A 27,530-nucleotide genomic window follows, 5' to 3' on the forward strand; every position below is an offset into this window, starting at 1 on the left:
ACCAAAACCTCCTGCTGTCTCAACACTGCTTCTCTAAGGTTTTGGTGGGTTATGGGTGAAGTATATCCTATTTGTATGCTCATGGAGTACCAGAATGTGCAGTAGTGAATAATTTATTTTATTGACATTTTATTTTTGCAGAATACATTCACATCTAGAGAGCCTAGATTAAAAGTGGAAAGCATAAAAATTCATTAAAGTGTATGTGTGATTACATGAGATTCAATCATTCTAATATACAGCTTAAATGTATTGACATTGAAGAAATTATTAAAAACTGGACATAATACATGAGAAGACTTAATGAGTGTCACAGAGATCCAGTGAGGAAAGCAGGGCATTCACTTTATTGATAAGTGATAAAGAGATTGGCCTTTTGGCTTGGTAGTTATTTACTTTATGCCACAATTTCCTACCTTTGAAGTTCCTGCTCTCTGGGCTGCTAGAGAGCAGGGGGCGTGAGATTCAAGTGAATGCAGGGGATGGGGAGATACACCAGCACCACTCCACTTCAGCCCTCTCCCTTCTTACTCATGGAGCAGCACTAAGTGCCATCAGGAATGGGACTTTCTCAGTCAGGGGAATCATAAGTGCATAATTAAACAGCAGCCAAAGAGCCAGGAGAGTGATAGGGGCTGTTGACCTGACATGGTTTTGCTGGTCACAGTTTCCCCTGCTGAAAGAGCTCCCACTGCGGTAATGATGAAGAAGGTCTTGAACAAAACTTTCTGTTCCTGAAACTCTTCCTTCCAAAGCTGACACTGCAAGTACTGCAATATTAGAAATTTATACTAGTGCTGTGTGGAAAAAAAACCCCATATTCTCCTTGGATTTCTCCTTCCTCTCTGGAGCTTTCTATTATCCCTTTGAAGCACTGTAGCTGGTAGTTGGTAGCTGGATTTCTGTCCAGGTCATATGAGTTAGGTGGAAAAATGGTTTTTGCAAAACATTGATGAGTCATCTCAAAAAACCCAAGAATAATTTGCCTTAAAAGAAGTAGACTTATAAAACTCCTCTGGATTTGGGGAAAAGGCTCACCCTACATTCAGTGTAGGAGTCAACAGTAGGCCTGAATCTGCTGCTGCTGAGTACAGCAGTGTTTGTGTACTTGTCTTCTGCCACTGGAGTCCTGCATACAAGTCCTACATAACTGCTCTAAGGCATGAAAAAGCTATAGGGAAATAACTTGGAGGAGTGGATTTTTTTTGAGTTATGGTATCCCAGAGAAAGCAACAATAGAGCAAAGCTAATCTCTCCTTTTAACTCACACTGATTTGCAGAACTGAAAAGCTGTTGCAGAAGACCTCCCAGTGGATTTTCTTCATAGTTTTGCAATGGATCATGGTTCAAGCTTCCTTCTTTCTTTCATATGTGAAACGTAGGTTCAATATTTTGTCCTAACTTGCTTTGGTCTTGCACTTTTGCTCTTTTTGTTCATTGAAGATTATGTTTGGCTTGTGATGTTGCTGACTGCTGCCCATTCTGGAAAGGTGTTCAGCTGGAAGAGCCTAATTCCCCACGTGTTGATGGCCACCATGACAACAGCCAGGCCAATCAGATTTACACCCAGGCCAGCTTTCACCTGCAAAAGCAAAATGCATCAGAGCTACTTTATGGAAAACAGTTAACATAGGGAAAAAAAAAAAAAAAAGCAGTTTGTAGAATTTATACTGACTCATATCATATATAGTGTGATAATTTATGTGTAGTGATTTCTAAAAAAAAAAGCATAAATGAGAGCATAGGTCTATGTTGGAGTATTGAGGAATGAATATTCAGGTTAGAGACTGATGCAGTTCATTGTGAACTGCTGAGTTTGTCACTTGGACTTCTCAATCAGATAATCAGAATGGGGAGTTAAACCACACATAACAGAGTGATACACGACTTGCTGTGGAGCTATGTGATAAATCTAATTTCTTATGCTCTCTTGTGCTTGTCTGAGTAGGTCAGTGCAAAAAGGACTGCATACTCCTAAAGCTCTTTAGACAATTACATTCATAAAAAAAAATACAAATAAGAAATGTGTGCATCCTACAGATCTGTGTTCTTAACCTGACAGCTCTATTGTGTAAGAGCAGTGCAGACATCACTACTTAATATTAGCAGCAATATAGGGGTTTTTTTGTTTGGTTTTTTTTTTTTTTTTTTGGTTTTTTGGGTTTTTATTATTAGGTGCTTGATGAGAGATTAGGTGTTGGAGTTGCATGAAGCATGGGAGGATACAGCCAGTGCCAAGACTCACCATATCTTTGATCTGGCAGTGCCCATAACTGAAGACAATGGCATTTGGAGGGTTACCCACAGGCAGCATCACCGCAAATGAGATGCACATGGTGACAGGAATCAGGGTGTATAAAGGGTTGATAAGCAGGGTTTCTGACTGGAAGAACAGAGGGAGAGAGGTGTTTCACCTGATCAATAAAGTCACAGCCAACAATAAAGTCACAGATGACAATCACACCTGCCTAATTTCTAAACTTGAGCGTGAAAGTATTTTTTGGTTGGCTGGGTTTTTTTAGAGCAATGCCATAATTTTGAGCTAGTCATGCTCCAGGGATCTCTCTTGAGACATTTCACACTGAGGGAGGGTGGAGTTTGCTACTATTAGGACACGTTTGCTCTTTCTCCCACTTGTTTTCTGTGTCATTCTGTTTAACACTGACTGCTGCTTCAGTCTTTATCCACGAGAAGTCACAAGAGGTTAACACAAAGAACTTGCTTCTTCCAGTTGCTGAATATGCTGAGACCATTATGTGATATCCTCTTGAATACTGGTTAGGAGAACCAGGTGTTCACGATCCAAATTTGCATGGTGAGAAGGCAGAGATGATGGAATATTTTTTACAGTGGGCTAAAGAATGCAGTTTTCAGTGGTGATGAAATGTTCAATTTTTATTTGCATTGCTTTGGCCCAGTTTTATATGAGAGGGAAAGGAAAGGATAAACAAGGCTACAATCATCTTGGGGAGGGAAGTGTCTCCAGGTTACTTTTGCAATCTGAAAAGAGAGTCTGCCTTAAGATGGTAGTTCACACTACAAGTAGATTACTGCTCTAAATATTTTTCAGGAGAATCTCTTTCTGCATGGAGCAGAAGCAAATCTGAACTCCTAAGCCACAAAAACACAATCACATCTTGTAATGTGGCCACATCTTAATATTAACTCAGAACTGTTCACATAATATGCTTTGGGACAATCTCATAAAATATTATAATAGGGAAAGACAATTAACAACCTCCATTCCTGGACAGAAAAGTTTCTATTACATTTTTAAAAAAGAAAGTTTTCTGTATTTCTGTAACTGCTATTCCAATGTAAAATTAATTTACTCTCTCTTTCTTCTACCTTTGTCAATAGCATCCTGATTTTTTTCTGCCCCTTGCAAACATCTCTGCTTTCCACGGTAGAAGACAGTATGTTTTACCAGATCAACCCCTTGAACACTTCTAAATCTGAAATAAAATTCAGCACTACAGTCTTTTCTCACAAGTAGGGAGCAGGTGACTACTAAGTATTGAACAACACATTTAAAATAACATTGACAAAACCATCTCAAGCTTCATGTGAAATTCACCTATCTTGTTAATTCCATAATCACCTTTTCTTGTACCTGGCATATGAATTCCTCAGTGCACTCTGTCTGAGAAGTATTATAAATTCCATGATGCTAAAATATGCTTTTGGCTGCCCAATTATGTTTTTGTTCCTAGTTTCAAGACTACAGAACAGTAGCTTGGGAACTGAGGCTGGGTTGCATGTGGACAGAGTGCCAAGACCCTGACATCCTGAAAAATTCCCACAAGCCTGTGAGGAAACAACAGACTAAAAATGTCACTGTTTTAACTCACCATGCTGCATAAAATAGGCAGGAAGATGGTTATGGTTGCTGGATTACTAACAAATTCTGTTACCATGGACACCAAAATGCAAGCCAGCAGAGTTACAGCCCAGGAGGGAAGGCTGCTCAGGGAGAGCATCTGACGTCCAATCCATGTAGAGAGGCCAGAGGTCTGGGGAAAGGACAGAAGCACAAGAATTACTAAATATTTGGTATGTTTGTCAAACAGATTCTCCTTTCTGTGGCAGTTTGCATCAGAGAATCCCACCAGCAAATAAACAAAGTTCAGATCAATGCTTTCTGCATTTCCTTTTGCTCAGTAAACTAGATTTCACTGCAGTGTTTAATGAATAGCAAGAAAGGCATATATTGAGTACAGGGAGTGCTGCCTACTGCATCATGTACAAGCTTTAAAGTATCCACATCATAAATCCAAACTGAGGAACATGCAAAGGAATAAAAGAGCAGGTTGATAATATGTTTAGGAAGGAGGATTAAAAAAAATCTACACCAGTACCTTGCATCCAGCTGCTAAGGCATAACCTCCACCAACCAACACTACAATCTCCCAGGGCATGGTCTTCTGAAAGTCCTTCCAGGTAATGATGGGCTCCAATGGGTTAATTTCTGTTGACTTTTCACCATCTCCTATATCAAATAAAGTGTGGGACCAGTATTTACTGCCCTTTTAGCAAAGATCCTCACATTTTTCACAATAGTAATGATTGAAGATGCACGGGACTACCTGAGAGAGAGGCAAAGAAGCAGTACATAGCCTATTTCTCTGGATAGTCTGGCCTCACAAAATGCAGCATATTAATTCCAAACATCCTGACTTTCCCTTGGCTGCTCTGTTAATGTAACTAATTGTTAACCCTTGTGTTCTCATGTCACAGCTTTTTGAGGGACTGTGTGCTGTGTTGTGATATGCATGTGCATATATATCTGTAGAGCACAGAGATGGGGTTACAATGGGGTTATATTATCAAAGAAGGGCTATGAAGTAGGCCATGATGCTTGATAAAGTGCCCTAGATTTTATCTGAGGACATTAATGTTTTTTTTAGTGCCTGAGTATTTTCTTAAAAAAGGAGTTAGAGTGTGTCATATTTTCCTAAACCTGTACAATATATGACAGCATAAAAATATATGTTTCTATAAATTTACAATCTTTACATAAGACTGTGCAGACAATTCTACTGTCATACAGCACTGCTGAAAGAGTGGTGCAGCAAACTGATCAAATCACTGAGTGCTACCCAAACAGAAATGTGAAATAATCTCATTATCAAGAAGACTGTGAGAGAAGCATTGCACAAAATTGAAACATTGTCTGGCACTCTATGACCTCTTTTATGTTTATCTTAAGACATGACAGTGATTTCCACTGTATAAGTGATGATTAATTTTTTTACTAGGGTTTATCTTGAGCTGATTTTGCATTATGGTTTTTTAATATGTAACTCCATCTAAACCTTTCCCAAAGCTCAGTCCTCAGTCCTGAGGTCTAATAACTCTGCTAGCACAGAAGAGGAGGCAGTCTCAGATTGAAGACTTGTTTGTTATCCTCTAGATGAGACAATATGAATTACAGCAAAGGAAAAGGGGGTCTGATGTAGGAAGGGCTGGTATCCTTGACTTACCAAAATAAAAGTATCTTCTTGGATCTTTTTACAGACAAAAATAACAAAAAATATTAGACATTGAAAAATGTACCAGTTCTCTTTCTTAGTGCATTCCCCTCACCTTTTCTCCTTTTTCCAAAACGTGGCTTTTTTGCTGGAATCAGGAAAAGGAGAAACCCAAGAAATACAGAGACAGTGGCATCAGTCCGGTAACCTTTCCTAGGAAAAAAATAGCAACGTTTTCATAAAAACACATTAACAGAAACATTTCCAAACCAGGTACATAGCTCCAAGCACATTTCTGCAGGTGGAGTTGTATTCCCACATCTGAAGTCATACTAACAGCCTACTAGAAAAATATGCCTGCATATTAAGGGTACAAATTGGATTTCTTCCCATTTATTAAACTGACTCTGGTAAGCAACTTCAATCACAGCTCAACAATTTTCAATATTCTGGTTGAAAAACAAATAATCCCTTTTGGTTTACAAATCTATTAACTTGGAGGTACAAAAAAATAGTGTGTTTACTGTAGTGTAAGAAACAGTAAACACATTCTGGGGAAAAGCCAAACCCAGGTGATGCTTTAGAAATGAATTGTAGATTGATTTTAAATTAAATGTTTAAAAGGCTTTCTGTAAAAGTATTCTGAGGAGTACCAAACTCCAGTGATCATCAGAAAATCACAGTATTAGAAATTGTTTTTCTCTCAAAATTGTAATGAAAAATTAATTTTATACAGTAGCAATATAAAGTAAACTTACACTCAAATAACTTATTCTTTGATGTGCAAAGTGCTATAGTAAGCTTTAATATAATTTGTTTCAATATTATTTAAAATAAAAGAAAAATTATTTGCTTTAGTCACCATTGTCAGCAATATTTAATTGAATGGACATTTTCTTGATAAAACACTTTTTGTCAAAAATTTTAATTTCAATTATAGTTGTAGTATATTCTAATGAAAACTTCTTTATGAATGCACTAAAATGTTTTGACCTCAAAATCTGACCCTCCTTTTACATTGGAAATGGTTTAATTTACTTTCTCTGCTTAACTCGCTTTGAATACTGAGGAAGAATGGAATTTTTCACTATATGAAAAAATATAATTTAAGAAAAAAAAAATCCTAATTTTTGAATAAAGACTCCATTTTTCACTGCTTCATTAAATGTGTCTGATGATGTCTTAGGGGGAAAAAATTATTATAGAAAGTAATAAGAAGCCAAGTTGTATTCCTGTGTAGTAGTTATGGGGATTTTTACTCACTTCTCAAAAAAAGATGACCATCCTGGCACAAAGCCAGGCTCACGAGTGAACCAGAGCAAGGTCATCAGGATGAAGAAGAATCCAGTCACCATCTCGGGGTAGCTAGAAATAAAAACCAGAGAAAGTAACGAAGTAATTCCAAGGTCTGTCTGAAAACTCAAGAGCAAGTCCCAGAAGAAGTAAGAAAGTAGAAATTGGCTTCAAAAAAGAATAAAAAACATATGAAAAATAGCAAGGGAGATTAGTTTGAATGAAAGAATTCTGGATTTGGCTCCCAGCTGGGAACCATCTAAACCCTGTAAGAAATAGGCTAAAAATATCCATCTGTATTTGTAATGCTATCATTTATGGGCAAGATGTGAAGGAAAATATTTCTAAATGCTTGTTTTGTATTTGCATTATTATCTGATTAAATGTGTTAACAAGGTGAAGTTCATATTAGCATTCCACTGTAAACATATTCTCCTGCATTTTTTAGAAGGATAGAAAGCCTAAGAGCAAATGACAATGTAAATTAGCACAGATGGTGAACACAAGGTGACTTGAGGATACTTGAGGTGGCTTGAGGATTTTTAATTTAGCATAGATTTAAATTAAGAGTGATTTCATATTTGGCTCAGCCTGAACAACAGTTTAGTTTCAGAGTTTATTGTATTCAGGCAGTTGATCTGTCAATATTTCAGTTAAACAGCACAAAAATGCTTTGTGAAGAAGGAATTCTGTGCCATATCAGCCCTTTTGAAAATGAAAATGTTGCCAAATAATCTTTTCAAGAGACATTTCTTGCCATTGTGCATAAATATTATGTGCAACTGGGAAGGCTGGACAACCCATGGCATGGGAAAAAGCCTTTTTTGAACTTATATCCACTAAAATAAGTGTGTGCCTGAATTAGGAGAAGGGGTCCTTTAGGGTTCAAAAACAAACCTAGATGACCTTTGAACCCTGGAATAAACTTGAATCTTTCCTTTCTTTTCCCTTTTTCCTCAAAAATAAATGAGTTGCATGTTAGCACTCATGCTTATAACAAAGTCTTTGATTTTAGTTTGTTTTTGCATTTTGTTCTATTTCTATACTGGAGGGGAGGAAAAAGAGCTGAGAATTTTAGAATAAGCTACAAAAGCACATGGTATCATGGAGAGCAATAGGAGACAATGAGAGACAAATTCCCAAGGAAGGCAGGTCTGGTTTACCTAACATTTCCCAGTTTCTTGTATTCCTCTTGAATTCTTCTCTCTGACATTTCTTCCTGTTTGGTCTTCTTCTTCTTGCTCACAGAACAAGTCTCTTTAAAACTGAGATAGCATGATAAAATTAGGCAAGAGCATAAAGAGTGGGGGAGGAAATGAAAAAAAACCTCCAGCAATGGGGTAGACTGAAAATTCTGGTATCAGGAGCCATTGGGAGAAGATGTGACTGAGCCAAGGCCTGATGGCAACGGAAAAGGAAATTACTGTGCATGCTATTTGATTAATCTGATTTCAAGTGCTTTTAAGATTCAACTCTAGACATAGTTGGAAGGTTCCCAGGGTGCTCTGACTAGTACTGATTGGTATCACTGAGCCATCTTGAGCCATGGCTGGGCTCCCTCTGCGTAGGCTTCCTCAAAGAGCTGCCAGAAACCTCCCAGAGCTACAGCTAGTGTCTATCATCACATGGAGAGATTGTGACAGAGGTCAGCTATCAATAGAAATTTTTCATGGGCTAACTATGCTTTCCTGGGTTATCCAACGTATCTGGGGTCTGCTCTGGCTTTTGAGACCATGTTTGCCTTGAATATTCAGGATTCATAATGAGGGAAAGCTGTGCTTGTGATCCCATTAGCTGCCACGACCTGTCTGCTTCTGCTTACACTGTCATAGTAACATTTGTTTATACATCAGGCACAGCCAGAAAAGCACCACAGAGGCCAGGGGAGTCACCCTGGTGTTTTGCCCAGGTGAAAAACGCCTGTACTTCTGCCAGGGACACAAAAACACAATATTTCCTAGCTGGATATATTGAGCCTCCTGTACACTTGTATGGATGTTAAGTGAATCCCTTAGTTTATTCAGTTTTCCTTCATTCTGTAAGAAAGCATGGACATTCTTAATTGAAATTAAGATGCTTTCAAGCTCACTTTAACCCTCTCCTTTTCTTCTTTCCAGAAGTGTTACCTAGCTGTGCTTTGAGCCACAGATCCCTCCTTTTTCACTCCAGCTGTACCCTCTGTCACACAGAGGTGTAACAGGATCTAAGCCAGTCTAAAAGATGCAGCAGCAGTGACTTTGCAGCACAACTTTTATGGTTCTTTCAGGTGATAATAGGTGCTTTTATGGTTCCTGCTATTTTAATATCTCATTGGGTACCTCACTAGACACCCAAGCTGTAACCCTGGCCAAACCATGGACTGCAATCTCCCTCAATGTATCTGCTTAAGGCCAGATTCTCAAATTTCTTTGCATTGCTCAAGATCCAGACAGGCCCTGTGTGGTCAACAGAAGGACTTAACCAGGGGTTGCATTTCACATGGGCAAATATGCAACACAATTTTTTAGCTCACTTAGCATTGCTCTTCATCTATAGATATTTTAAATTTCCTTGCAAATCTTGCTGTTAGAATTTAGTAAAATCTACCAACAGGGAGAGATGAGGCTGGAAGAGCTTTCCAGGCTGGAAAAGAAGAGCTCTATGGTTTATAAAGGACAGTTCTGTGGTAACCTCCACCCTTAGCTCTTCTTTGCTGGCAATGATCCCTTGATGAGTCCATTCTCTTTCACCCTTGACCTGGTCTAGGGCCTTAAAGTCTGGAATGCTGTTCCAGCTAAGCCAGGCAATAACAGATTGACAGCACAGGGCTTCCTAGGAAAATAACATTACGGGAATTCATTAAACATTTATGCTAAAGAATTAGGCAGCTGTTTCAACAGGTTCCAAGTGTTTCCAGGCTCAGGAGGACGTGAAGGCAAAGAACTGAAGCCCAGCTCCCAACATAATATATTCTTTAATGAAGTGCAGTGAATAAAGTCAGAGATTAAGGAGCCTTGGAATCAACTACTTCTCAAGAAGTCAATAATGCTTCAGTCTCTGGTATTATTTAGAACAACATTAATCAGCATGAAGTCTTGGATGCAATGTGGAATTTCAATTTTTGTTTTCAAACCAAATTAATTGAGGGTCATGTTAGGACCTGTTTCTCCTCAAGATTAAAAGGAAAAAGCGGCAGAGGGAATTTATATTAGCCTTTTAATTTGGAGCTATAAGACTCAGAGACTGACTGAGAGGGGCATGGAGCCATTCACCTCTAAATTACTTCAAATCTAGTGAAGGTCAGCAGCAAGCAGAACTCATTATCAATTTATTCATTGTCCTGGGTGAAATAGTGATGTCAATTCAGTTTACTTTTAAGAGTGAACTAAATCAAATTAAGGCAAATTTAATTCAGAGCAAATGTGTCTGCATCACAATTCAATGCAGATTAACAAATCCATTCTAAATGCACACATTTGGCAGTTTTCATTAACTTTGTAAAGACAATATGTGGTACAAATGACCTAGAAGACTGAAACTTTTTCTTATTTTGGGGCCTAGGGACTGGTATTAAATGTATTTGTCTCTTAGGCTGTGAGTCCCTTCTACTTTAAAGAGAAATATATATGAAGTCTATTTACCTTTAATTTTAATTGGTTTTATGTTAATTTCCTTGAACTGGAGGCAGATCTGAAAAGTACCTTGTTCACTTGCAGGTTTTTTTCTATTAATCTTTTAAACTGTGCTTTTCCAAAAGGACTTTAAACAAGACATTTGGTCCAAGAAGGAATCCTCATTTTCATTAGAGTGAAAAAAAAACCCAAACCAGTTGAATGCTTAATATGGATTTCTATCAGCACTACCTGGGCACTTCAATCTCAAGCAGCAACACTCTGCATTGCTGTCCATGAAGGGCAGCTAAGCAGTGAGATTTCCTCTGGTCATTGTTCTGGCAAGAAGAAGGAAATTGTGCCTTAAATTCTGTCATTTGCCAGTCAAAACTTCTTTATGAGACACGTTTGAGAGGAGCTGCAGATGCCCTGCTTTCGTAATCTGTGTATCTTGAACAACTTTCACTCACTTGCAGCCCAAGAACAGCCAGTGCAGCCAGAACCAAGTCAGCACCAACATGATGAGGGAGATGGGGAAACTGAACAGAAACCAGGTTCCAAAATTCACCACTTCAGCTTTTGGGTACTGGCTGTAAATTAAAAAAGAGGATGCATGAGAAGTTAGAACAGTACAGGGACAGGGACCTCCAACAGACATAGATGCAAACACACCTACGGGCATATTTATCTCAACCCATGGGGTGAGAGAAAAATTCCATCAGTTTGAATTTGCAAACAGCTGCATTACCTATGCAGAGTGAAACCAACAGACAAACAGTGCAACTCTCCAAACCTTTAACACCAGATGGTCTGGATTGTCTGGCCAGCTTCAAAAACACGTGGAGATACCTGAAGTGAAACTCCATCCCTGCCTGTGGTTTATAAAGCTTCTTTTAGAGTTGGCAGTCTTCAGAATGATTTCACCCAGAACCTCTTTCTATGTTTTCTCACAGGCCACACAAATATTGACTATATTCTGCTGTACTGTGACAAAGATGTTGGATGTGTGCAATTGATGTTACTGTCATAAAAGCAAGATCTTGGAAAATTCTGTAAAATCCAAATCCCTGGATTAAGCATGACTTCTGAACTTATTCTTCCGTGCTACCACCATTTAAGAGAGAGAAATGAGAGATATCAAGGCAGTAGTGGTAGCAGAAGCAGATCTGAGCTTGGATGTGTTTCTGTGCATGAGAAGTGCCACCAGTCTCCTGACAGAAAAACATTCATGTTTCTGACATTGAAACATTCATGTCTTTGAGAGCCCTGGGCCTATGATAAAGGAAATACTGAGGTGATCAGAGAGCTGCTTCTCATCTTCTCTGAAGCAAATGCATAAGACCACATATCTAAGTTGGTTATTTGGGTTTTTTTGCACTACATGTTGAGCAGCTGTTTTTATGTCATTTCTTCTTTTGTGAGTATTTCTTTGTGTTTGCTCTATCTTCATAGCTTTAGTGTTTACTTTTCTAGAGTGCCTGCTGCCTTTCATGATAACCACTATGTCAAATCAAAAGAAATTTCTGGAGAAACTTCAATGTTACCACACTGAGGAGTTTTTACTTTATGTGAGAGAAAGACATGGGTATGTAGCAACCTTCAAACACTAACCATTGGTAGTAACATTAGAGGAAGAAGCATATTTTCCTTCAGGGAGAGTGTTCTTCCTGGGGTTCCTTGAGGTAGGAAATGACCCACAAGGATGATGATGATTCTCACCAAACCCCAGTGCCACTTACTTGTTGAAGTGCTCGAGGAAGATGAGGCTGGTGGAGGTGCCTATGATGGTGGTCAGCCCGCCGATGGTGGCTGCGTAGGAGATGCTCAGCGAGAGGCATTTGCACACCATGTGGTCGTGCCTGGTCTGGTACCTGCTGCTCAGCTCCGAGGGCTCAGGGGGCAGCACCAGGATCTGAGCCTGTGGGGGGACACAGTCACAAGCAAAGCAGGTGATCAGGACAGCAGCCCAGCTTGCTCTAATGCCAGAGTGATACGGTGTTGCCACATTTCTCTTCACAGAAAAGCAAGCACAATTCTTCCCAAGGATTTCTGAGATTCACATTCTCTGAACCTCAGAGAAAGGGAAAACACAATTCTTATCACTTGCTGTGCCTGTGTTGTGCCAAAGTAGAATGGAACATGGAGATTGTTTATCCAAAGTGAGGTTGTTTTGTTTCCTTGTGTGTCGGGACTGTCGGGTGACAGTCACGAGGTTCAGTGCAGTGTGAGCACTTGTGTGCAGAGTTGAGTGCTTGGCAGATTCAGTTTAGATGAAATGTATATAGTATAGTATAATAAAGTAATTAATTAGCCTTCTGATATCCATGGAGTCAGATGCATCATTCTCTCTCCCCTTCATTGGACTCACCTTTGATTTGCTCTAATAGGGGGCCCAGAGAAGCAACAGGTTTGTGTAAGAGAGGCCAGGTTTTTCTTCACAGGGATTAACTGGGATCAGTCCTGGAAACTTGTCCCAGAGCCTAAAATGGCCTGGTTTGTGACAAAAATGTAGGACAAGCAGTAATCAGGCTTCTGGCTAAGGTTTGGGCCAGCTCCAGGTCTGACTGGAATATCAGTGGGATATCAAAATCCTTTGAGGGCTGCAGGGACAGGATTCCAGCACTGAGCAGAAGGAATCCATAATCCTTGAGGCTTAGGAGCAGCCACCACACAAAGGCTTGGTGAACTTTTCACACTTAAACTAGCTCAGGGCCTCTAATTACGGATGGAGTGCTGGGGATCTTAAAATAGAATGGAAAAGGCTGAGCGATGGGAATATGGAAAGAAAAGATGCCAGAAAATTTTGCTCCAAAAGAAGCTTTCATATCAGTGACAGGAAAATGTCTATGTTGGTAGATCAAGTCCTTATACTGGGAAAAAAGGTAGAATGAGGAAAAAGATAGCAAGTGGTTCAGAAAGGTTTGTTACATTTACTAATTTTTATTTTGATTTATTTTTGAACTGTGAATGCAAAGTTGTGTTGATTTTAGCCTATTCTTTCGTGCCCATAAACTTATGCCATTAGGACACTACAAAATTGTCATCCAAACAGCAATCTCTTCTTAGATCCCCTCAAGAGAAGTAGAAATACTGGAATGAATTGATTTAATGGAGGATTTTGAGGCTGGATATTTTGGAAGACAAAAAGGAAGTGGATACTAAGAGTACCTAATGAAGTGGTTGAACAGATTAATTGTCTGCTTTTTTACATTCTGCATAGGGTTTTGTGTGCCAGGGGTTGTTATTTTTGAGTCGGGCTATTTTCCAAGGAGGATTTGCAGAAACAAAGTGGCTGTTACAGTCAAATAATAAAAGAAACTCGTGATCGCATTACTGGATGTAAAGCTAAATTAATTGTCCCAGCCATTGGGGAAGGGTCTTCTGAACATACCCGTGCTGGGTGCATCTAAATGGGAGCAAGAGCTGGCAAAGGGCCACGCTGTGGCTGTGCTGAGGTGACGGAGAATGATTCCTCTCAAGGAACAAATATGAAACAGTAGGGAGCAGGTGATGTTCACATCTGTCTTTTGCCTCACCCCCAGGTCTAACATGTCCTTACCTGAGGCAGGTGCTGCCCATTGCTGGTAGAATTCATTGTTCCAATAGGGTTGGCTATCATGTGCACACCATTCATACTCTGCAAGGAGGAAAATGCCTTTGGATTAGCCTTTCTTGTGTTCCATGGGGCACTTGTGAATTTGTGATGCTTTGTAAAGGTATTGTGAGGCAAGCTTTGGGGACAAAAAAAGGAAAAAGGGTCCAAAACTACAAGAAAATCCAACCCACTAAAACCAACTGTTAATTTTACATTGGAGGAAAAAAAATGTTTAAACCCCCTGCTTTGTTTTTTTTTTTAAAGTGATTTTAAAGTCAAATTAGAATGAGATTAGGTCTTCCTCTAGCATGTCTGAGACTCTAACAGGTCCCTTGAGCCTGTGACTTTGTGATGTGTACAAGCTGCTGCAGCAACTTGAGAATTCTCAGCTTCAGAAGCTGGAAATACCGGCACAACAAAAGATCATATCTGGATTTGCTAGAAACCATATGGAATTGTTAGTTCTCTGACTGGATCTCAGGAACTCCAGCAAGGAGTACAACAGGCTTCTACTGTTTTGTACTTCTGTTGTTGCTGTTTTGGAGCTAATGTTCCCCAATTGATTTGTGCAAGCAAACCGACAGGTTAAATACAAAGCAGGACATTCTGCAATACCTAATTTCTGCCAACAACCATCACACATCTGAAACAAAGGGACCAGCTTTTTTTTCGCAGAGCTGTGTGCATTTTGCTCTGCTGGTTCCTGCACTAGAAGACAGGGTAGCACAGAAGATACCAGCTATGACAATACCTTTGAGTGCATCAAGGAGCTGAAGTCAGTAGTAGTAGCACTAAAAACAAAGAAAGGAAAATGTGCTTTAAAAATGCCTGTTCATCCAGCTTCTGCAAGAGGCACACATCATGGGTAGGAGGGGAGAACTAGTGCCTACTGAAATGCTGAATACCACTTAGTAGAACCTCTTATGGGGGCTCTTGGCCAAAAAGTAAGTCATTATTATGTTTCATAGCTCAATCTCTAGCTGTGTAACAGTGCAGTTCCACCTCCATGCAAGAAAAAATTCGTTTCTTGGTAGTATTTACTCCATTCTAGGAGTAAAAACTTTTCCAATGCTGTTTCTGAGTGCCCACCTGTACCACATTAAAGCCTTCCCTAAAACCTGCCCTGTGTGGCATGTGGATCATGCAAACAATCCACTGAACTTATTTCCAGATGATGTGCTCCTTTTCCTGCCAAATTCAAAGCTCTTTTTCAAGTAATCCTATTTTAATAATAGTTCTGTTTGAAATATCCCACATATACTCTTCAACAGGGGTTAAAGGGATTAATGGCACAATGCCAATCTGAAGATTTGATTCTGTATTGCATAGAAAATATGGCTGGGGTAAAAAGAGATAACAGAGGGAATACTGGAGAACTCAAATAGTCTCTAAACTAATGAGAAAACTACTTAGATCTTGCAAGTTAACTTAAAGTCATCAATCTATACTGTTTGAATTATAATATTTGTTTTAAAGCAAATTAAAATTTAAAGTATAAGAAACTTGTTTCTCTTTTATTTTGAGCAGTTGCAAATATAGAAGGAGCTCAAAAAGAGACTGTGCAATTTTGTTCTCACACTTTATAAGATGCTCCTCAGAATTGGCCTATAATAAATTTTTAGAACATTAGCTTTGTATACTGTCTTGTATATCTTGAACTTAATTAGATAGTTTGACAAAGAAATTATTCCTTTACTTGATGTACCCTTTCCCCTTACTAGATTCTTCCCCAAATAGAAACTACTGGTGTTTCAAATCTCTGAAGAAATTCATCTATATTTAAAGAAATCTTCTACAAATTTTGCAGGGGAGGAGGGGTGTTTTTTTGTGGGTTCTCCCTCCCACCGTGTTCCCCTGCCCTCCACTCTCATCTCTCTTGAATGCAGGCAGTTCAGACTTTCTTCAGGAATGCTCTGTAAGTGATGTCCCTCTGGATTTGTACTGTGGGCAGCCTGTGCTGTTCTTGGATCTTCTTCATCACTGTTCCTTCAGGGGAACAGAACAAAAGCTTTCAAACTCCTAGAAATATTTTCCTTCTCCCTAAAATATCCATAGTGTTGAAAAAAATAAATGAATACTGCAAATTTTAGTGAGATCCAGAGCATTGCATTAATGCCTTCCTGGTCAGTCACATGTGACACATTCACTTGTAAGGTTCTGCTTGCCCTTCCTGGCTGTGCTCCTGGGTTCATCTCATTGCAACCTGTGTAGGGCTCAAATGTCCAGTCCTGGTGTACAGGGTTCATTCTTACTCCTCATTGATGAAGATAAGCTCCAGTGAAGGCTGCCCGTGCTTTTCACCGAGACCTGCAACAGAGGAACAGAGAGCAGCCCTTGGGGGAAGACCTGAGCTGAGCCCCTGGCTCACACCACTGCACCTGGAGGAGCTGCTGCAAACAGAACTTTGTCCAAACACTCTCAGGTGCTCTCTTGTTGTGGCATTTTATTATTTTGTATTGTACTGTTCATGTGCATCTGGCAATTAAAAGACTATGATACCTGCGTGTAATAGACAAGGTTAGACAAAATAATTTTCAGCCTGGAAATGGTAAAAGAAAGAGAGAAAAGAGAGATTCTTTTCTTCCTAAGCCTTCTTCTTCTGGGAAGGAATGAACAAAATGAACCTTAGAGCTCTTATCAATTTTTTATTATGGGATTGTCAAGAGAAAACTTCTGAACCTCTTCTAAATTTCCTGGACTTTATTCCCAAAGGTTTCCTTCCAACCCTGTAAAATCCTTTGGCCAAGAGTTTATGACACACAGCTACAGCAGATGCCCTGATTCAGTAAAAATAGTTTCCCAACTCCTATTCTTCCATCACAAATAAAATTTCCTTTCATTTTTTGAAAGGAATATCAGAGTAAAAAAAGGAATATCAGAGTACAAAGAGTACATATCAGTGTTTTTGGCAGTATAAGTCAGAGAGATCCGACCTCAACAGAATTTCAGTAATATGTATCAGCAAGTGAGGTCACTGACAAACAAATGAGAAAAGAGTGAATGCCAATACTGACAAATACCTATTGGCTTGTTTTCTTCAGCAATGGTGCTGCCTGCAGCCGCGATGACCTCGCACTCCTCCTCGGCATTCACCAGCTCCTGGAGCACTGCCTCCACGATTGGCATCACCATGGCTGTGCTGGAGGTGTTGGAGAGCCACATGGAGAGCACCGTGGTGCAGCACATAAAGCAAAGGAGCAACCTGGAGTGCAGGGCAGGGAAACACGAGGGGTCGGAGGCGGCAGAAAAAACAGGGGAAGATTTGAAAGCTGTCAAACTCTGAAAGATGGGTATAAAAATGCCCCAAACCAAGGAGCTTTTGCCCATGGATGGGAAGATCAGAGTGGTTTCAAGCTGCTGCTCTCAGCCTCAGACTATCCCCAAAGCCAAAGGTTCACTCACATGCCTGGCTTGGCTCCAGCCATCATCACCATGCGCAGGGCAATTCGCTTGTGGAGATTCCACTTTTCTACAGAAGCTGCCACACAAATCACACCCATGAGGAGCAGAGTTGTGTTCTTGAAATATTCAGCAGCCACCTGCATTAAGGGCCAGGGGGAAGCAGACAGTTAAAAAAGCAGTAAATACCCTAAACAGAAAGCATGCAGAATGAGAAGAAATATAGCATAGTGCATTTTTGCTCCCTCAAGTAAGAATGACAGGGAACTGGAGAAAATGAAGAATTCATAAATCAAAATATTCCCTTTAATCTCTTTCTTGTTGTGTTTACAAATAAGGCTCTATCTCCTGTTGTTTATAGGCTTCTGAGTTTTGAAGACATCAAGAGAAATGTTATATTTGCAAGCAGGATGTTCAGTGCCTGCAGTGAGTCAGTCATACTCAGCTAGGCTCAGATGGAAACAAGCACAGACAAAAGTCACTGAAGGCAGCTGATTCATGTGCTTCATCTGTTTTTTTCCTTCTGGAGGTGTTGTTTATCTTGCCTATCTTTATTCTGTCTTGTTCAGCTTTTGGGAAAAATGTGGCATCCCTAGAACTTACTGCATCAGAATAGGAGAAGTCCTTTGGGACTTGCTCTTTGAATGCAATATAAAAGGGTTGGTATATTGCTGCAGTGATACACAAATCCTGTGTCAAAACTTGTCACATTGGAAACCCATTTCCATTTTATCAGGAAAAGAGGGAAAAGTTTCAAGAATAAGAACTTTAAATTTAAAGACAATGAGCAAAACCCATCACCGCCTCAGGAAAATATTCAAAAATATTTAAAATATCCAAAGCTGGAATTGTGGATGTGGGTCTTGCTAAAAGATGAGAAGATATTCTGTGAAGCAACTGCAAAAATGAAAAATTAAGCAAACCATAAAATTCTTACTCAAACATACACACATAATTCTGTCAAAACAAAAATAAAATGGGAGAAAATAAGAGTCACAAAGAGATGCTTGGGGTCTAGCAAAATTTTTCATTTCATTTTGATGCAATCCTTCCTAGGCTGTTGCTGGAATATTTTTCAAAAAATGTCATTTCTTCAGTTTAAAACTAGTTCTCTAATGAAATGTAGGTGCCAGCATTTTAAAGCAATTAAAATCCATTGCCCTCATATGCCCTCACTGATGCTCCTCCATAAAATGCAAGAATGACAATAATGTTATTTTGTGAAATTTGCAACAAGTTATATTTTTAATGACATTTATTTAATAAATCCCTATGGTGACTAACTAGACTTGGCCATCATAATTGTGTGCCAGAACTTTTAAATATCACCTTTTTGGCTTTCTTCCACTGGTTTCTTTCTCATTAACTTTCTTTATTTTCCTGCTACCTTTTCAAAAAAATAATGAGGTGAATGAAGGAAATTCATCAACCCAGCAGCATGAAGAATCTGGGGTTTTTTCTCCTTTATTCCTTTCATAGCAACTTTGGAGAAATAAGTGAATGCTAATAGTCTCATTAATACCAGCATACACATATATGACACACTGGTTCATGTTCTTAAGCCCCTGTGAGTAATTTGTAGCTTAAATAGCAGTAATTTTCTAGGCAAGAGTCAATCCAGGACAACAGATTGGAAATAATGCTTCAGAGTTTTTTATTTTTGCATGCAGGGATTTATTTCAGCTCCTAAAGCAAATAATACATTCTTTGCAGTAGTCTTACTGTCACTTTATTTGCTATTGCATTGAATTTCTCTCAGGCTGACATTAAATTTCCTTTTCCAATGTGCTGCCAAATTTTTAATGAAAATGCCCAACTACTTTACCTTTATGTTAGGAAAAAAAGATTGTGAAAATACTGAATTGTGTTGGTATGAAAATGCATCTCATTTTATTACAATACTTGGGGGAATAAGCAGTCATTAAACTCTCAGCTCATGCTTGTTTCTATCCATTTATGGATATTCCCAGTGCTAGATTGTGAGAGAAATCCAACAATTTTATGTTTGCTACATATTCCTCTGCATTCTTATCTGTATTACTCTGCCTTAAATCAAATGTGCTGTCCCCTCACTCCCCAAAAAGAGATAGAAAAAGGCAGGGGAAAAAAAGTTGCAGAGAAAATAAAAGAAATTCTTGGCATATAATGAAAGAAATTAACATTGAAAAAAACCTCAAGTAAGCAAATTCAGGACTGATCATAGAAACTTTTCTGCACAGCTACTCTTTTGCCTAAAAACTTATGGCTACAGTAGGTTACGGCTTTGAAAAAAGGCTAGACATTCATCTGGATAACAAAATTATCCAGTCTTTTTCAGTAAATGGGAACTTGTTTTAGCACATGTAGCCTCTTGCCTCACATCACATCCACAATAAATAAAATTGGAAGGAAACTTAGTGAATCCTGTGGCTGCTGTTCACATGGATTTGAGGAGGGCAGATGTGATGGTGTTTGCAGGGGTCTGAGGATGAGGGACGAGATGAGGATGTGACTCCATGTTTCAGAAGGCTTGATTTATTATTTTATCATATATATTATATTAGAACTATACTAAAAGAATAGAAGAAAGGATTTCATCAGAAGGCTAGCTAAGAATAGAAAAGCAAGAATGATAACAAAGGCTTGTGGCTGGGACAGAGAGTCCAAGCCAGCTGGACTGTGATTGGCCATTAATTAGAAACAACCACATGAGACCAATCCCAGATCCACCTGTTGCATTCCATAGCAGCAGATAACCATTGTTTACATTTTGTTCCTGAGGCCTCTCAGCTTCTCAGGAGGGAAAATCCTAAGGAAAGGATTTTTCATAAAATGCGTCTGTGACAGGCAGAAGGGGGATCCTGTGGTGCAATAGGTGCTGGTAATTGTTGGTGATGCAGGAGCTGAAAGGATGGACACCTCTCCTGGCTGTTGTATCCTATATCTATGTTCAGATGAAGAAAGGGCTGGTGGGACCCAGTTGCACCTTACAGGATGTACACTCCTGCCTGCCATGCCTCTAAGTCTTGCTGCTGAACTAAGATCAGCCTCCTACACATAATTAGCTGAGAGCAAGAACATGAAATGATAAAAAACACACAATGGTCTGACCTCACTGGACTTCATGACCCCAAAGAGAGGGTAGAGGAAGGCAGGAACCAAGGCTGCTGCCCCAAGGGGCACTGCTTCAGAGACCCAGTACACAGCTGTCACCATGAGCACGTAGGCACACGAGGCTTCCTGCAGGGACAAGCACAGAGGATGAGTGTTACTGCCCCACCACATGCTCTGGGGAGCCCTGGGAACTCACCCTTAGGATTCTTCAGACTGTGGGTACCCTGGTTTAAAAAAAAATAAAAAGGACTGCATTGGGACCTCCAAAGGTGCAGCTGTTTGGGTGTGAAATCTTGGCTGCCTTCTGAAAGGAGAGAGTCAGAAGATGAGGCTAATGAAAGTCTTCACATATAATCTAAAGCAAACCTTTGGGATAAGCCTATTTATCAGCAAAATAATGGCTTCAAGTGCATTTGCATATTTGTTTGACTTCTATAATCCAATATTTACGAAGCACTCAATCATGGCTCCTCAGATTAGACCTGTTGACCTGTTATCTCAGCATATTTTTCTCTCCAGACAAGGACAGAAACTGTTAGCTTTCAGGACCAGATGAGAGCATTCATATTTGCCATAAAACTGCCTTGTAGTTATTTTGGGAAATGCTCTGGAAACTTGGGTTGGGGGTTTTTCATTGTTTTTTTAAGCAATGTGCAAGCACATTTGTCAGCTGATTTTATTTGCTCAGGTAATTTCTACAGACCTTTGGAAGACCACAGGCCTGCAGGGTTGGAGGCAATAGGTGAATGGAGCTAATCAAACAAATTTGCTGCTGTCCAAGGTTCTGGTTGAAAAAGGCATGAGAGTATCATGGTGAGCATCATGGGGAGCTGGGATATGATAGAGAAAAGTGCTGTCTCCTGAATATTCTTAGAGGAAAACACAGCTAGTGAATGGAAGTCTTCTGGTCCATTTCTTTAGAAATGTCTTTATTTATGGCTCTCATTGGAGCTCTCCTTAAGCTCAGTTTCTTATTCTTAGCCGTAGTTTCTGTACTTAGAGATCTGGGGATGTCTGCTGGTAATAATTACAGAAACGATCCTCAAGAAAAGGTTTTTCCTTTTCTTTTCCATTCTTAAATTTGAAGCCAAGTCCTGTACTTGCCATAACCTGCTGTTCTATGGCAGTTAATGGGTCTGCACTGATTTACTTCAGCTATAAGTTTATCTGTTCTTCATTTTGCACCAGATGCTCCATGTGAACCTCTCAAGCCATATGGAGTCACAGCTCACAAATGGCTATTGTTGAGAAAATTCACCGTTCACAAATGCTATTTGAGTCTCTTAAAATATAATTTTATATATTGTACATCCATCCTGGCTGGATGACTTCTAAATAAAGCAGCTTTCAAGAGGCCTCACAAGCAATTCTCACAGATCCTTGTGCAAATCAAAGAGCATGTTTTACATTTCATTGTTTTCAATCAGTTTTGTGAACAAGGTGGAAAAGCTTAGTGAAATTTTACAGGTATGTGGGTTCAATGGAATTAATCAAAAGTTTGTGTTTAAATTCCTCTTTATAGATGTCATTTATACATTACCTCTAAAAAAGAGCCACAATCAGATGTTCATCTTTTTTTTTTTTTTTTTTTGAAGTACAGCTTATGGTAATAACAGGCAGAATACAGCCCAGAGAGGAAGTTAAGATAGATTGATATGTACTATTTCCTTTACTTGTGCAAGAATTGTAGCCAAAGTTACTCAGAAGTTTGGATTTAAATTAGCAGCCAGATCTTGCTCTGACTCCTGCTTCAGAAAAGTGTAACATTAAACAATTGTAATTCAACAAAGCTAGGGTGGGTTTATATTGGATATTGGGGAAAATGTCTTCAGTGGTAGGGTGGTCAGGGGTTGGAATAGATTGCCCAGGAGGTGGTGGATCCACCATCCCTGGAAGCTTTCAGAGGACATGTGGATGTGGCCCTTGGGGATATGGTTTAATGGTGAACAGGGTGGTGCTGGGTGAGCAGTTGGACTTGATGATCTTAGAAGTCTTTGCCAACATTAATGATTTTATGACACTGTGGTTCTATTAACCTAACTTCCTTTGAGCAGATAAACTCCAATTCCTTGAGAGGTTATAAAGAGTATCTGAAAGGCTGCTGGAGGAATTTAGCTCTGGATAAGCCAACTTGCTGCTCAATCACATTTAACTACATTATACCTCAAGGTTAATATTCCACAGAGAGCAGAGCACAGTGAGTTTTTTTTGACCTAGTGACTCCGACACATTTTTAATTTTTAACTCATTAGCTTCTGCTAATGTTTGCATGGGCTCTGTGTCAGATTCAGTAGTTGTCTGAGGGGAAAAACTTCTAATTTAAGAAGAATCAATGATTTTTTATTTTAGAGCAGTCCAGATGTAAGATCCAAGGGGTATCCAAACCATTTTCTCACTCTAAAAATGTGCTTCTCTCTAATTTCTTTGAACAATTATGTCATTTTGTATTACTCCTCTGTGTGTGGCAAAAAAAAGTGCGCTGGTAGTGAAAATGGAATAGGAAAGAGGGAATTTGCATCTCTACCAAAACCTTACTGGGATGGGCACTAAGTCTTTGTGTTTCCTATACACTAGGCTGTAATCATTTTACAAAAGAAAAAACCCAAATAAATTGCATTTTTAAATGGTACAAAACTGTAAGCAAGTACTGGGAAAGCCAAGCTTGCTAATCTCCACTAAAAACTTAATCGGCTTGTCTGGCAACTTTATTTATTTTCTCTGTTGGTTTCCAAGAGAAACCATATTAATCTCTTCTATTTAATTGAACTGAGTTTATATATTTAATTAATGGTTACCAGAACTACTAAGTATTACACTGAAGCAGTGGCAGTGTAATTTTAACTGTTTCACCCTCCTCACTTGTTTTACGGCTGAAAAATTCTGTTAAATCCACCTCAGAGCTTGAAGCAGGGAATAGGAAAACATGTGGTGCTTGGAGGGACTATCATCTAATTATCTCTCTTCAGTCAATCCCTTGGGTTAAAAGAAGAGCTGAAAGGAAGCCATGGCCAAAAACTCCACACTTAAGGGTCATGCATAAAACTTCTGTAACTAAAATATCCAAGGATCTCAGAATGGTTAAAAGGAAGAATAAATTTTATGTAGGAAATTTGCCCAACTATTTGCCCGTTGCATATCTTGCATGCAGACATGTGGTTAAGCTCTGCAAAGAGGTAATCCAGCCTCTGGAATAACATCTGTGATTTTATGGGATCATGCTGAAATTCCATCCTTCAGCCTGCGTAAATAAAACCAAAGGTGAATGAAAATGAGTCAGCTGTGGCTCTTCAGAGCAGGTTCTGTGCTTTAGGGTCCATTCTGCTGGTTTGGCATATCAAGATGCCAACATCCCCTGATACTACATTCTCACAGCTCTGCCAGCAGGTGACTTTCAGGAATGTCCTTGACTGGGTGCAGTGTAGCCACAGCAGCAGTGGGCACAGAAAGCCTGTCCCCAGCTGACTGAAATCATGTGGCATTCCTTGTGGTATCTCTGGTGGCTTCATTGCCAAAAAAAAAAAAAAGGGGGGGATAAAGATTACAAAAAAGAAGCGAAAATGCTCACATGTCACTGTAAACAATGAAGGAAATAAGGACAGAAGGGAAAAGACCCTCAGTTTGTAAAGCACACACACTTTTTTTGACCTGAAAGGCATTTATGTATGTCCAAACCTGTGGTACAAGCTCAGTCATAACTTTGGAAGGGGGAAAAAGAATTCAAGCAAATTTCTTTTCACAAAATAATCTAAAAGAAGCTGTGGAGTTTATTCCCATTAGCAGCATCAACCAACAATTCTTACTCCTTGTGCTCTCTTTAATCTCTTTTGCCACTACACATGTAATGCTCCTTTGACTTTTCCAGAGATGTGCTGGTATCATCAAAGAAACTGCAAGCTGATTCCCTGCAGAAATGCAAATATAAATGACCTGGCAATTTCAATCCCTATAAAAAAGACAAAAAGCCTAATATAATTGTAAAAATACAAGCATGTGGGCAGGCATCAAATTTAATCTTCATATTTAAAAAGTAATCATAGTCAGTGGGTTGTAACAAAATAAAATCTACACAAAAGCACTTGGATAGTGTGTACTGTTGGCTGAGTTTAAATGGTGTAGATGTTTTCTTAATAGCACTATAAACATTTGTCCAGCTCTTGGTCAGATTGTCAGCTGTGCTTTACCCTCTGTGGTCACTCACATATATACAAAGTGGATGTAAATCTCCACGGGATGGATTTTTCCATCACTTTGCAGTAAAGCAGCACCACGAGGTGCAGAGTAACAATGCAGAGCAGCCTGTACTGTACAATAGCAATTCCTGCAGCAATCCTGTCACTGAACTCCTGCTTCAGCTGCCATAAGGTGCTTCACAATCCCCTGGCTGAGCATGCCAGGGAGCATCTCTTTTCATGTAACCCTTCCAGTGGTATCAGGGGAGATTAAACCCCTCTGCAGAACAAGCCTCTGTGAAAGGGTGAGCCTTTCTGCTCCCTGAAGAGCACAATTGTCTGTTATTCATTCCCTCTCTGGAGATAAAAGAGAGGAAAAAGCACTGTAAGAGAACAGCCAAGATACATTGAAGTTCAAAGCAGGAAAACTCAAAGTGCAACACACAGTTCAGTGGTGCAGGAATATTTCCTTTGTATGAATTCTGGTTTATTTTCCAAACAAAATGTTACTGTTTTGTTTTTGAAATCAGCTATGCAATTTCTAATCCTTTGCATTTCTATTGGGTAAATACCAGCATTCATAAATCCCCTGATACTTTAAGGAAGAATGAATCTTTAACAGGGTAGAGGGTGGAATTGGATATTGCTGCACTTTTTGGACAGATTTATGTCTAGGTCTGTGGGGAAGGACAAGCTGCAGATTTTTAATACATTGCAGATTTTGATAAGTTAAACATCACCACCTCTCTAAGACAGAAAAATGTTGCTATGGCACACGAAATAAAGCAATATGGACACTGGAACCTCCAAGGTAAAAAAAGGGAAGTTTAATTTCTGACTCTAACATTTATAGATTGTCAAAAGTGACAGTGGATTGGAGGATGACAGTGTTACCTCTCCAATGATACTGGACAAACCAATAGTCCATCAAATTTCTCCTCCTCCAGAAGAGAATGTAAAACAGTAATTATTTACATAAAACTGCATGAGAAAGTTTGTTACAAGAATGTAAACATTGGAAGGCTTAGAAGAACTGAGAAGAACAGGGAAACAGAAAAAAACATTGCTATTTTATGGGTTAAAACTGTAGAGATGTGCAAAAAGAGGACTTTGCCATGTGGCCAAGGCATTCAGTCTCTCCAAAGCAGGGTCAGGAGCCCAGCTGCACTCACTCCTTTCCCTGGTCTGTGTGTTAAGCACAGGATATTCCTCCTTTGCATTGCTGAGTGTGCCCATGTCAGAGCTGCAGTGTTCCAGCAGAGGAACCCACACCTGCTCTGGAGCACTCAGTGCCATGCATTGTCACCCAGTGCCAGCTCCTGCCACACCTGAGGGGTGTCTTTAGAAACCCACATTAAATTGAAAGTCCCTCCATACACACTTCTCATTAAAAAACGAAAGATTTCCCTTCGTGTTGCTAAAACTTTTGCTTTCCTTTTCGATTTGCTTTAAGATAAACATTCCTTTTCAAGACCTCTCATCAAAGAAAATGTCATGGATGTGTTTGTTCTGTTCCCCCTTCCCCACAATATTATTGTAGAAAGAGATCCAACATTTCTGCCTCAAAGCAGTGCTTTTCTAGCTTCACCTGGCCCTTCAGCTCTGCTTGTGACACAACTCAAGGCAGCTCTAGCTCTTAGTGATGATTTCTCAGTGACCCTCACAGTCCTTCAAAGATGAGACTTTGATTTTTCTAAGATCTGTGCTTCTTGACATCTTTGTCTTTCCTTTTGCACGCTGCAAACTGAATCAGCAGGGCTATCTGCTGCACTCAGAGGCTTTGTTAAAAAGGAAATGAAAATGTACTTACACTGCTGGGGTATATGAGTGGCAGAGGAAGCAGCAGAAGTGGAATGAGAACAACGAGCAGGAGATTTCTGGATCGGAGGATCTCCTTCATCACTGCCATTCTCCTTCTGGTGGCTTTCTTCTCCTTCAGATTCTTCTCTGGTTCCTCAGATATTCCAATTTTCATGCCACGTTTTCCTTCACCTGTGCCTGGATTTCCCCCAGAAAACTCTCACAACCTCATCTCCTATTCCCACAGCCACCTAAAATATCTTTCTTTCTTTATTCTTCAATCTGTTGTTTTGAAAAGGTTTTTTGATTAAAAATACATTCAGTTAAGTAGGGCTCGCCAGAACATCTGAATTATTATCACACCATAACATGCAGAGGTTTGCAAGTTGGAGCATAGTGATCTTTTGACAAAGTTTCTTTTTCATTCAGACTCACAGTTGTAGATGTGTTGTATCCTCATTCCCATGTCTTATGAAGTTTTTTTCTTCCATCATCTAGTGGTGTTATTTCTGTTTTCATAAACCAGGCAAGATATGTTTTGAGCTGCTGCTTTTCCTCTTGTTTGATAGTCTGAAAGTCTCAAACACAGTTTCTTTTCTGCTGGAAGATTACTAAACCAAACAATTTATCTTCCAATGCATAGAAGTAAATTTTCAGGTACTTCTTCTTTAAAGAAAAGACCAAACCCCCCCTCCATTTGCAGGTCCTTCAGATTTTATTTCTTTGCTTCTGTTTTGTATCTACCTTTACCCTACTTTTGCCCTGAGCTTGGAATTCACAGGGCAGTAATTCCAACATGGATTATACTTGATCTCAAGACAAAAATTTGTTAAAAAGCTACAGGCAACTCTAATTCACCAATGAGGACTGCAGAAGGTAGAAGTTGCTCCACCCATTGTCCCAAACCCAGTCAGAACATTTGAGAAAATCAACAGCCTTCTGACATTCCCACAAATATATAAAAAGACCTTTTTTAGGCTGCTGAACAGTTTGTTATTGTTGCAAGGTCCCTGTACTGATGATAAATAAATAATTGTTGTTTTCTGAACAATATCTTTGTGTTTCTTCCATCACAACCCTTGAATGTCACTAATTCAGAAGGCATGGGCTGATCTCTACT

The 27,530-nt window shown here is 39.4% G+C and overlaps 1 protein-coding gene across 2 annotated transcripts; it reads right to left on the reverse strand.

Moving 5' to 3' along the window:
• Positions 1-97: 97 nt before the first annotated feature.
• On the reverse strand, positions 98-27,246 carry SLC13A4 (solute carrier family 13 member 4). 2 transcript variants are annotated; one of them, XM_077178319.1, is made up of 16 exons: positions 26,421-27,246; positions 20,439-20,567; positions 17,352-17,488; positions 16,970-17,151; positions 16,202-16,256; positions 14,701-14,740; positions 13,914-13,991; positions 12,094-12,272; positions 10,825-10,944; positions 7,928-8,029; positions 6,735-6,836; positions 5,557-5,684; positions 4,359-4,489; positions 3,852-4,013; positions 2,246-2,383; positions 98-1,582 (listed from the first exon to the last, which is right to left on the reverse strand). In XM_077178319.1, the coding sequence occupies exons 1-16, from the start codon at positions 26,583-26,585 to the stop codon at positions 1,445-1,447; spliced, it is 1,986 nt and encodes a 661-aa protein (XP_077034434.1). In that variant the 5' UTR covers positions 26,586-27,246; the 3' UTR covers positions 98-1,444. The 2 variants fall into 2 exon arrangements, with proteins under 2 accessions (XP_077034434.1, XP_054487336.2); XM_054631361.2 differs by having other exon boundaries at positions 5,587-5,684; positions 26,421-27,245.
• Between the last annotated feature and the right edge of the window lie 284 nt (positions 27,247-27,530).

This window comes from Agelaius phoeniceus, chromosome 5 (genome assembly GCF_051311805.1).
Source record: "Agelaius phoeniceus isolate bAgePho1 chromosome 5, bAgePho1.hap1, whole genome shotgun sequence".
Lineage (NCBI taxonomy): Eukaryota > Metazoa > Chordata > Aves > Passeriformes > Icteridae > Agelaius > Agelaius phoeniceus.